General features: G+C 45.1%; 1 protein-coding gene across 1 annotated transcript in view; it reads left to right on the top strand.

Moving 5' to 3' along the window:
* Positions 1 to 12,092, top strand: part of cep290 (centrosomal protein 290) — a gene marked incomplete at its 5' end in the record, with an annotated part of 47,585 nt that overhangs the window by 2,431 nt on the left and 33,062 nt on the right. Inside the window, 11 exons of the mRNA XM_083654148.1 lie at positions 187 to 369; positions 1,710 to 1,799; positions 2,572 to 2,694; positions 4,009 to 4,132; positions 7,676 to 7,848; positions 8,381 to 8,543; positions 8,678 to 8,778; positions 8,867 to 8,933; positions 9,433 to 9,542; positions 10,781 to 10,865; positions 11,300 to 11,433. Of these exons, the coding sequence (XP_083510274.1) occupies positions 187 to 369; positions 1,710 to 1,799; positions 2,572 to 2,694; positions 4,009 to 4,132; positions 7,676 to 7,848; positions 8,381 to 8,543; positions 8,678 to 8,778; positions 8,867 to 8,933; positions 9,433 to 9,542; positions 10,781 to 10,865; positions 11,300 to 11,433 (1,353 nt within the window). The remainder of the gene's footprint in view (positions 1 to 186; positions 370 to 1,709; positions 1,800 to 2,571; positions 2,695 to 4,008; positions 4,133 to 7,675; positions 7,849 to 8,380; positions 8,544 to 8,677; positions 8,779 to 8,866; positions 8,934 to 9,432; positions 9,543 to 10,780; positions 10,866 to 11,299; positions 11,434 to 12,092) is intronic.

Genomic DNA, 12,092 nt, shown 5'->3' with positions numbered 1-12,092 from the left:
TTCAATTTATATCTGGTATTTTTATTGCCTACTGTATGTCTGACTTTTATGTTTTCTTATACCTGGAAAGCTCTTTATGTCAGTGAGTTGCAACCATTGACTGTCAATGTTGGGTCAACATATACAACAGGTCAAATATAAGCATCTACAAAATAAATCAAGTTGATATTGTTCTGTGTCTGGCAGCGATCTGAGGATGAAATACTCCACTTGAAGACACAGAATGAACAAATGCAGAAAAGTCTGGAGGAGTCTGTGAGGGAGATGGAGAAGATGACCGACGAGTACAATAAGATGAAGATCGTGGTACAGCAGACTGACTCCATCATGGACCAGCTGAGAAAAGACAGGGATCACGCCAAGCTGCAAGTAAAAAAAAAACACAACTCAATGTTTGTCTTCCTTTTTCAAGCCAGGGATGTATTTTATTGCACCTCTAGGTGGTCGGTGGTTTGTGAAATTAATTTTCATGCCAAGCTGCACTCTGTCACCTGCCAGGCTTTGGCATACTTATACTTGTATCACCTATATAGGACATGAAGTGCTTTATTACTTGTATCATGATGACTTGACACGGTGGTTGGCTTTTACTGCCATACTGTTCTGCTGGTACTGAATAGTGTGTGCAATGGATCTGCATCGACGTATCGATTCAACGATCAACAATACAATAGCATCGATGCACAGTGAAAACATCGATATGAATCGCCATGATGCCTTAAGAAATCAACATTATTTCTATTATTTTATTTTGAAATCCCGCGCCACGTCTGTGTCACCATTTCAATCACACCTATTTCTGCATATAAACAATGCGAGCGCAATGGCAAGAAAAGTAGGGAGGAGATATACCCGCTCCCCTCTCAGATATAAATCAACACATAATATTGTCTAATATCGATCTCAGCCCCCTGAATCGATTCGTATCGAAATCGTATCGTGGCAGATTTGTGTGATATCGGCAAATATTGCATCGTTGTCAATTGAATCGATATGATATTGTATCGTGATCAAACTTGTGATTCCCACCCGTAGTGTGGAATAGTACTTTAATGCGCGGGGTTACCTGGACTTAAGCCCCCGACCACAGGGGCCGCACAAGAATAAAAAAGAAGAAGAAGAATACAATTGCGTGACATTACTGTCAGGGCTCGACACGAACTTTTTTCACCATCGTCCCGGAACCGTCCCCCAATAAATCTGAGCCGTCCCGAAGCTGTCCCGATTTTCAAATCTTTGTTTTTCTACATTATTATTACGTTCAAATCATTCAAAGTGACCTTTAACATAATGTTCAATCATCATTCAATCATTTTTATTGAAATCCACCTGAAAAGAGAAACCAATCATCATTCAATCATTTTTATTGAAATTCACCTGAAAAGATACATTTTAATGTATCTATCTATCTATCTATCTATCTATCTATCTATCTATCTATCTATCTATCTATCTATCTATCTATCTATCTATCGGATTAGCGCGATTAGACGAGGTAAGCAGGGGGAGAGAGAGAGAGAAAGCAAGCGAACTTTCTCGGTAAATGGCTAAACACTAAAGTTGTGTGTGTGTGTGTGTGTGTGTGTGTGTGTGTGTGTGTGTGTGTGTGTGTGTGTGTGTGTGTGTGTGTGTGTGTGTGTGTGTGTGTGTGTGTGTGTGTGTGTGTGTGTGCGTGCGTGCGTGCGTGCGTGCGCGTGCGCGATGGGCAGGTCAGAGAGCTAACAGATCAGATCCAGAGCCAAGCTGAGGAGGATGACCCAGTCATGGCAGCAGTCAATGCTAAGGTGGAGGAGTGGAAGGTGGGTGTTAATCCAAAAAACGCTTGTTTCTTCCATGTCTGTCGACTCCACCAGCCATTTATATTCCTTCTTCCATGTCTCTCCACCAGCCATTTATATTTGAGCTAGCCTGCTCTGTACCATTCAGCAATTTGGTTTGCCACAAACACCCCTTATGCAACATATCACTGTGTGACTTATACACGTCTGTAAACTGACCATCATTACACACTCGACCTGAAATTCATTGGCTCACACTCATTTACAAAACCCTCCTTGGTCTGACTCCTCCTTATTTGATCAACTTGTTAAAACGCAAACACAAAGTTCCCTGTGTTCCCCCACGCTTCTTTTGGCCAGTCCTCCTTCCAGTCTGCTGCTCCCAGCAGAACCGGTTGTGAAAGTCGTTGAAACTGGAAAAATGTACCCCCTCACTTTTAAGGACTCTATTGCTGAGATGCTCACACACACACCTGCAACTGTCACCCAGCCTTTAACTGATTTAAATTTGTATCATTGTCTTGCATGACTTGTAATTTTATTTATTTGTTTGTTTGTTTGTTTGTTTGTTTGTTGTGATATGTGTTTTTAATTATTTCCCTGCCTCTGCGATGTATTCATGTGTCTTATCTGCATAATTCGTTCAGTGTTTTGATGTATGGGGGTGTATTTAAAGTTTTTTTTTAAATACGTATGTTTTTTTGTACCAGATTATTCTGAAGTACTGTTTGTATGTATTCTGAAGTAATGTCTGACCCTTCCACTGTGCACATCTTCTTCTCCCCTCACTCAGAGGGTGCTCTCCGGGAAGGATGATGAGATCCTGGTGTACCAGCAGATGATCCGCGAGCTGAGGGACAAGCTGCGCTCGGCACAAATGGACTCAGACAAAAGCAACATCATGGCCTTGCAGCAGGTCTGTTTGAAGGAATCCTCTTTGTCTATATCTGTGGCTTTTTATTTCCTGCAATTGAGATCGCACTTATTATCAAAATGATTTTGCTATTGAAATAATTTCACTTCTTTCTGGTAAAGCAGTGTGTGGTATTTATTGACACATGCAGAAACAATACACAGGACATTAACAGGGTTCCCACAGGTCTTTGAAATCCTTTGAGAAGAAGAAAGAAATCAAGACCTTGAACGTTTTTGAAAATAGACATGGGTCATTGAAATTGCTCGAACTTCTATCATTTGTGCACGAATAGAAATTGAGATTATTATTATTTGTACTTAATGTGCACAGTTTGGAAGTGTTCACACATTCAAGCCCTGTGAGCTTCTGTAAAGCCTGCTAGTTCTCATGATAAAAATTCTCAGTGTAATAGCTGTGACTCAGGAGGTAGAGCGGGTCGACGTCCACTAATCAAAAGCTCGGTGGTTCGATCCCTGGATCCTCCAGTCTGTATGTCGAAGTGTCCTTGGGCAAGATATTGAACCCCATATTTCTCCCTGCGTGGTAGCTTGCCGCTATTGGTGTATGAATAGGTGTGTGAATGGGTGAATGTAGACATGTGTTGTAAAGCGCTTTGAGTGGTTGGTAGACTAGAAAAACTCTATATAAATGCAGTCCATTTACCATCCATTTACAATAATTAGCCTTGATCCGTGTCTCAAACTATGCCATGTTGGCTCCTTGAATTTAAGGGAATTGGGCCTGCAAAGTCCTTGAAAATTCCTTCAATTTGAGGTCTAAGAAGGTGTGGGAACCCTGTTATATAGGACATTGCAAGTCTCATTGCATGTTGATGTGTTGATGTGTTTTTCATGGTGCATGTATGAATGTATGCAAATGTTTGTTTGATTGTGTGTGTGTGTGTGTGTGTGTGTGTGTGTGTGTGTGTGTGTGTGTGTGTGTGTGTGTGTGTGTGTGTGTGGTGGAGGGGGGGATCCCGAATATTGGTTGTTCTATCATTTTCTGTTCTGCCAACTCCCTTCATTTCCCCCACTTTCTCTCCACTCATCTTCATCTTGTCTTGTTTTATCCACCTGCCCTTCCTTCCCTGCCGCCTCCGCGCACCACTGCCTGGGGCCAGGTCATATATGAACTCTGCGCTGTAAGTTTCTCTGCTCTGCATGCCTCTATTATGCACTTCTCCTCCTCTGCCTTCCCTGCTTTTCATTTCGTACATTTCCGTTATGATGAAAGTCTGTGAATTCAGTGTGCTACATACAAATGAGCTCCGTTTTACACATCAAATCAATTCAAATGGTTGGTGAATGTCTCAAGGCCGTCCAAGAGAGAGATAATCAAATCAAGATGCTGGGCGAGCAAGTGGAGGAGTATACCAGGGAGATGGAGAAGAACGCCCTGCTCATTGAAGAGCTGAAGAAGCCCGTGAAGAAAGACAGAGGTGAGCGGCCTTTTTACCAATGAAAACGGTGACGGAGGTTACGTGTCCAGATTGTCTAGGACAGCCATTCCCAAATGTCAGAACGCCGCAGCCCACCCAACCCTTTAATCACAACGCCGATCAATGCACGAGACTATGATGTATTATTTCCTTATATATCTTTTATAGACAGAACATGTGAACATGGGCATACGTCAATGCAGTACAAATTAATAATCCATCCACATACAAAGATTGAGGCAAAATACCCAAAAGCCTGATTGCTAACATTTTCCCCCTTACTCAAACTGTGAACAACAGAAAGAAAGAAAGAAAATCACAAGCTATTAATCCTATTTAAATGTCTCCATGGACAGACATCTGACACACAATTGTAGACTCTGGAATTGTCCAGAAAGATGAAGAAAATCCTCCAAAGTAAGACTATTTTGCTGGTCCTCGCTTCCTTAAAGGGCTATTTTATGGTTGGGATTTTAGGGCATCATCATTCCAAAATAAAAGTTCAGTCATTATCTCCTCACCCCCAGGTTGATTCAGTCGTTATCACCAGGTTGAAACCCTTTTGAAGTTTGTAGGACCACCAAACACACAGCACAGCCTCAGTAGTTCCATCTTAGCATTCTGCCAAACTATTCGAGTTAACGGGACCATCTCTTTAAAGCTCCCCAAAAAAGCACAATCAAATTCCTCCGAACAGTTCATACAGCATAATTCAAGTGTTTTGTACACAAACGCTTGCGCCGCGGTACCAAAAGTCCAATATCTACCTCATTATCTCCTGTATATATATTTTCCTCACTGACAGTGCTCTGGTCGTGACTGTTGGTATGTTCTACAGCAACGCATCATCAGTGAGGAAAATATACTGTAGGATGTAATGAGGTTAATATAGGACTGTGCTTGTGTTTGTTTGTTAGCCCTTTCTGCCTTTCGGCCTTTCTGCCTTTCGGCCTTTGCAAAATGTCGCAACAACGAACCACTCCCAGTAAGGCGTATCCTGGACAGATTCCCCCGGTCACACCATCGCCCATCACTCATAACCATACCATCACTGATCCAGCCTGTGGAAGGAAAAGACGCCAAAAGGTGGAACTTCCGGAAAGCAAACTGGGTAGGCTTCACACAACAACTGAACAAGGCAGCTGCTGGTCTCCCACACCCGTGCCCCTCCAACTTGAACAACGCCTATGACTCATACTGCAAGATGATACTGGCTGCCGCCAAGAACAACATTCCCCGTGGTGTACGTAAAGCCTACGTTCCCTGCTGGGATGACGAATGTGAGGACCTACTCCGCGCCCACACAGAAGCTCAAACCAGTGAAGACCGGGACGTAACAGCGAACAACCTATTCTGCAGGATAAATGAGAAACGAAGGCAAAGATGGACAGAGACAGTGGAATCCATCGATTTCACACACTCCAGCCGAAAGGCGTGGCAGACCATGAACAAGCTGACAGGCAGGTCGACAACTACAGCACAGTGTCCCATCACGGCAAACTCCATCGCATCGCTACTGCTGAGCAACAGCCGCTTCCCCAATGCAGACAAGGACTTCGCCAGAACAACATCGGCAAGAGTCCATGAGCTGCACAAGGCGATGGGATGCGACTCCAACCTATCCCACGATTTCACAGCACAAGAAATCGAGCAGGCCATCAGACGGCTGAAAATCGGTAAGGCACCAGGCGTTGACAACATCCACCCGGAATACATTAAACACCAAGGCAAGAAGGCAACCGACTGGCTGTGCTCCTTCCTCTCCATGTGTTTCCGCTGCGTGAGGCTGCCAAAGATCTGGCGCCGAGCCAAGGTGATCGCCCTGCCAAAGCCGAATAAGCCTAGCGATGACCCCAAGGGATACCGGCCTATCTCACTGCTATGTGTGCCTTTCAAGCTCCTGGAACGTATCCTCCACTCACGTCTCAATCCAGTGATCGATCCCCAGCTGCCCAAAGAACAAGCTGGCTTTCGAAGTGGTAGGTCTACGGCAGACCAGGTGACCCTCCTGTGTCAAGACATAGAGGACAGCTACCAGGCAGGTGAGAAGGCCGGCGCTGTATTCCTGGATCTCACAGCTGCATACGACACTGTTTGGCTGCGTGGTCTCCACATGAAGCTTCTGGAAACCATCCCAGACAAGCACATGGTGAGCTTCATCATGGAGATGCTGAGCAACCGCAGTTTCCGGCTACACACCAGCAACGGCCAATGCAGCAGAGTGAGGAAACTCAGGAATGGCGTCCCACAGGGCTCAGTGCTGGCACCGATGCTGTTTAACATCTATATATACGACCTGCCTGCAACTCAATCAAAGCAGTATGGCTATGCAGACGACCTGGCCATCCTACTCAGCAAGCCAACTTGGGAAGCAGCCGAAAAGGGCCTCACTGAAGATATGAACATCCTGTCTTCATACTTGAGGAACTGGCGTCTCAAGCTCAGCATGGGAAAGACAATGTCTACAATGTTCCACCTCAACAACAGGGAAGCGACCCGTGAGATGAGTGTCATGGTGGATAACGTTCGGCTACAGTACCAACATACCCCCACATACCTCGGTGTGAAGCTTGACAGAACACTGTCATTCAAACAACACCTGGAAGGTGCCAAGGGAAAAACAACCGCCCGTGCCGCGCTGATACGACGACTAGCCGGCACCACATGGGGAGCCTCAACAAAGACACTGCGCATCTCCTCACTGGCCCTGGTGTTCTCTGCCGCCGAGTACTGCGCCCCGGTCTGGTGCCGCAGCACCCACGTGAAGAAGCTGGATGTTGTCCTCAACAGCGTCCTGCGGACAGTTTCTGGTTGCCTACAAGCCACACCGGTAAACCAGCTGCCCGTACTCGCTGGTATTGCCCCAGCTACCATCAGACGAGAAGCAGCCACACTGGCCCTTGCCCGCAAGGCACAGATCAGCGCATCCCACCTCCTTCACAATACCACCACAGAGACACCACGACGCGTGCGCCTAAAGTCACGGCGCCCCTTTTCCATGCAAGCCCACAGGCTACTCCACACAACACCACCTGACACTTCCAAAGCCTCCTGGGTCAGGACGAGATGGAGGGACCAGTGGAGGTCAGCAGAACCATCCAGGCTGCACCTCTACATCAATGACCCTCTGGACGTCCCTGGTCAGGACTTGCCCCGGAAGCAGTGGACAACTCTCCTAGCCTAAGGACCGGCGTCGGACGCTACGGTGCCTCAATGAAGAGGTGGGGTCTTAAAGACAGTGCCTCATGCGAGTGTGGAGCCCCTGCACAGACTGTGGAACATATAACCACCAGTTGCCCCAAACACCGGCCACCGCATGGAGAACGCGGCCTGATGGAACTGGACGATGAAACGTTGGCCTGGCTTGCCTCAACGGAGCTGCAGGTCTAAAGACACACGCCAGAAGAAGAAGAAGCCCTTTCTGCCTGTTCTGCTGGTGAAATAAAGAAAGTGGCAAGTAAATTCTGAGGTTCTGCAATCCACCACATGGCCACGGTAGTTGACAGATACAAATATATTTTCCTCTCTGTGCCCCGCCCCCAGGCACGCCGTCAGCCAGCCAGCAGAAGAAGGTGGAGGAGCTGCAGTGGAGGCTGCAGGCTGCAGACAGCAGAGCGCAGGAGGCTGAGCGGGTGGCGGAGCACGCCGAGGCCGACGCCAGGGAGAAAGACAAAGACCTCAGTGAGACTCTGAACCGCATGAGGCTGTACGAGTCTGTAAGTCTCTCTTTGACCCTTTCTTATTTTTGTTTTCAATATGTTATTTTAATTTTTCTATAGAACACAAACAAAACAAAACAAAACAGACAGACTCAGACACAAGAAAAGAAAAAAACAAAAACAAACATACAACATAATGAACAACATTCAACATTACAGCCACGTAAGGTGCTTATGTGCTTGCAGTCGATGTACGAGGCGAGTCACCCGTCGCCCCTAACCTCATCGAGGTAGGCTAAAAACGGGTCCCATATAGTTCGATCCCCCTTTCTCATTTACTTTTGGCTTGCATCAAAGTTTTTGTTTTCAGAGACAGACAGTGAAATGACTACAGCATGTGACTGTGGGTGTGATCAACGTGCTCTCTGGGTCTACAAACCCAGTATTTGTTTTCACGCCATGTACAAACACATCCTGACATTCCCAAAAAGGCTGTCAGTTACTGTAACTCGCAAGGAAATTTTCCAACATAATAAAAGAATTGTGTTTTCGATGGACTAGTAACTGTAGCTCTGTTGCTGTGCTGCAGGGCACGGATGGCTTGAAAGCAGCCATCACTGAGATCAAGGAGTGTAAAAGTCAAATAAGATCGAGAGACCGTGAGGCGGAGGCCATGACCAAAGAGATCAACCAGCTCGAGATGAGAATCAATGACCTCCTGGATGAAAACGAGGATTTCCGAGAAAGACTAGGTCAGATAAAAAATAAAACGTTACTGATCGCATTTCTCAGTCTATCACGATTACACCTTTTGAAATACCTGAAGCATTGCAATTGACAGCTCTTCTTCTGTCATTTTTGCCTGTTTGCTTTCTGGCCTCCAAAGGTCTGGGACCAAAGGAGGAAGTGGATCTGACAGAGTTCAGGCGAGCCAAAGATCTCAGACAGCGTCAGTACAAAGCAGAGAACCAAGTCCTCACCAAAGAGGTAATGTTGGACAAAGAGGGATTACACAACCTATCATGTCTGCTCTTCAACTTACTTCTGATCTCACCAGCTGACTTGTGTTTCCCAGATTGAACGGCTGGAAGAGGAGAGACTGGAGCTGAAGAAACAAATCAGACGCATGGTGAAGGACAGAGGTGACTCCAAAGTCATTGTATTCTTTTTTTAGTCCCCCATGGGATGAAGCCGAGCAGGTAGGGGGTGCTATAAGGGATCAGAATGGGTCCATCTGTCTGCCATCATATCTCAAAACCACTCGTCTGATTTTGACAGAAACCTCTAGAGAAGATTATGACTCATCACACTGTTTTCTAGTGCTTAAATAATTACACTGATTGGACTCATGAGGGCACTATAATTAAAGAGTGAAATTTCATTTTGAAAAGCCATAATTGCTACATCATTGATCCAATTTTGACAAATCTTGTAGGGATGATGCATCTTGTTTCTGATTGTCTTTAAAGCACTTTGTAACTGTTCAAAAGTGATATACAAACAATGTTTTTATTTATTGTTTGTATTATTATGTATTTGATTAATGTATTATTAATGTATTTATTTATATTATGTATTATTATGCTGATGTTCATACCCTGTTGTTTTTAAAATCCTAATGATGATGAACTCTGTCTGTAGGGCTCACAGAGTCAAACTGGCTGCTGGAGGAAGACCCCAGGTCCAGCAGAACATTCCAGACGACGCTTACACAGAGCCCCTCTTATGCAGATGAGGAGATCAGACGCAAGGTAAGCTCCTGTCAAATGTCAAGGGAGAGATGTTCTGGTTTCTTGCTTCATCATCCATTAACTCATTGAGTGCCAGCCACTTTTGGAGAACGGACGCTCCCAGTGCCAGAGTTTCAGAGCGTTTTCAGTGATTTCTCGAGGCCCACAGAATATTGTGTGATATTACTATGTAAACACTGAACACACACAAAGAACGATGAGACTCTATTCTATCATCTGCAAAAAAAAGTTTATTGATCCCATTTTCCGTTCTTTAGTTATGAGCCGGAGAAGATAGCTTGATTCATCCAAAAACAGTAATTTTTTCCTAGAAGCTGAGATAATTGGCCTTTTGTGAAATTAAACATTTCAAGCACATCACTGACTCTGAAGCTAATCTTTTCTAATGTAGTCACACCTCAAAAATAATTTCCTTCAATAAAACAGTTTAGGCCAGGGAATTTTGTTTGGCAGAATAATATTTTTAGCTACAACCAGCAGCGCTGGCCCCTGCGTGCGCTGCTGGTTGCAGCTTCTTGCTGGTCTTGATTTGCTGCTGGTGGGCATCGGATATTCTGGCTTGCGTTTGTCAACCCTGTCCTGCTGCCTGGGTCTGTCTGGCCGTTGCGTGCTGCTCTGCGTGCCCCCCCCCCCCCCCCCCCCCCGCCCCGCCTCGCCTCGCCTGCACACTCCTCCTCCTGTCTGTGGTGGCTCTCTGCTGAGTTTGCTGTGCGCACAGTGAAGGGTGCGCAACATCCCGTTTTTTTACAGCGTTCCGCGTGTGTTTGTCACCGGCAACGATGCTTCCAGTTGAGAATAATAACAACTCCACGGTGTGGATGTGCGGATGTGCTGTCGCAACCGACACGGAGCGGCTCAATTGTGGGAGCAGATTGGCTGCTGCAGGCACAGCTGCAGTAACGTGCTTCAGCATATCGATGCATACGGATGCGATGCGATTTCCGTTTCCATAACGACTTCTTCTTTGTTTTTTCCTTGCCTTTCTGTTATGTGGAGAGCACTGTCGCCACCTAAGGGTTCTGTAAAATAGGTTATAGACCTCCAATAGCTACTATAGTTGTACAGGAGCTGCGGAAGGCTTTGATCGACGTCCCACCGTCAAAAAACGCATTGGACGTCGAAGGACGTCCGTGGCACTCTACGTCACTATTTAATTGGACGTCGAAGGACGTCCATGGCACTCAATGAGTTAACATTGAGGCTGTAACCATATCAATGACATAACACTGTTTTTACAGAATGAGCATCTGCAGAACGAACTGAAGACGAAAGAGAGAGAGCTGGAGTTTCAAAAGACCCAGTCATCACAGTTTCGGGTCAAATGTAAGTATAGCCATGCTGTTGCGGAAAAGACAAAACTGCTTTAGTGTTTTTCATAGGTCAATTTAAACATGACATGCTCATTTATACAATATGTGATGAGAGTTTCATGACCCTTAGCTGTCAGTGAGAAAATGAACTTTCTTTTAATCATAGCCGCTCTCGAACCACTTTATGGGTCACATGAGTAAAAGTTCACCGCAGGAAGTTAGACTCCAGACTCTCAATCCGGAGACGCGAGTTCAATTCCCGGCAGGAACATTCAATGTCGCGGGGCTATTAGACTCTTTGTCATGTTGACAGATGTGTGTTTTTTAATCTGTCAACTGCAGTAAGTATGAGAGAGTGTGTCATTTTCCTCTTTCATAGAAATAACCTCTAAATAAGCTAAGACACCGTTTGACAGATCTTGTCCCCACCTGTGTGTTTCTTTCTAGTGGAAGAAGTGTCCAAAGTGAAGAGGGATCTGGAGGGTACGCTGACGGATGTCCTCCAAGCCATGAGGAGTCATCAAGAGGACGCACCATCTCAAACTGCCGTCTCTATCGCCAGTCTGGAGAGGTTGGCCAATGTAAGAGTGTCCCCTCGCCACTGTTCTCACAATCTGATCGGAAACTTTGTCATTTCTTATGAATAGATGGTCATTCCAATTTTTAGATAAGAGTATAGGGCTGAACAATTAATCAAACTATTGTCGAAGTAGCAAAATAGCCAAGTGCAATTTCTAAAGAGCAGGTCCTGCAATTTTTTGATAAAGGTAAAATGTGTCACAACAACATACCATTTAATGAAGCAGAGATGCCCCGGCCTGCAAATCATATTCTAAAGATGTAATGCTGCATGCTTGTTTGGTACAGACCCCAGTAAAAATCACATATTTTTTTCCTCCCCCAGTGAAAATGAAATGCAAAAATTCCCATTCCCACTAAAACTCATATCGCAATTGCAATATCTGTCAAAATAATTGCAATTTTTATTATTAATTTTTGCATATTGTTTAGCCCTACTAGAGTAGTATACAGTATTTTGTATGTCCACTGTCCAGTAACAGCTTTACACTTGCTACATCACCCAGAAGGCATATCTAATATATTAGAATCATTAATATTGCTTCTTGTCTCACACATTACAGTAAGTGTGATAGTAGTGTGACCTGTCATAGATGGTTTGGTTACATTATCTGACGAGCAGCACCTCAAATGATCTTCTTTGCTTGAGTTATTGTACAGT

Source organism: Poromitra crassiceps, assembly GCF_964638095.1.
Source record: "Poromitra crassiceps genome assembly, chromosome: 18".
NCBI classification, from domain to species: domain Eukaryota; kingdom Metazoa; phylum Chordata; class Actinopteri; order Beryciformes; family Melamphaidae; genus Poromitra; species Poromitra crassiceps.
This window is presented reverse-complemented; position numbering and strand designations above follow the sequence as displayed.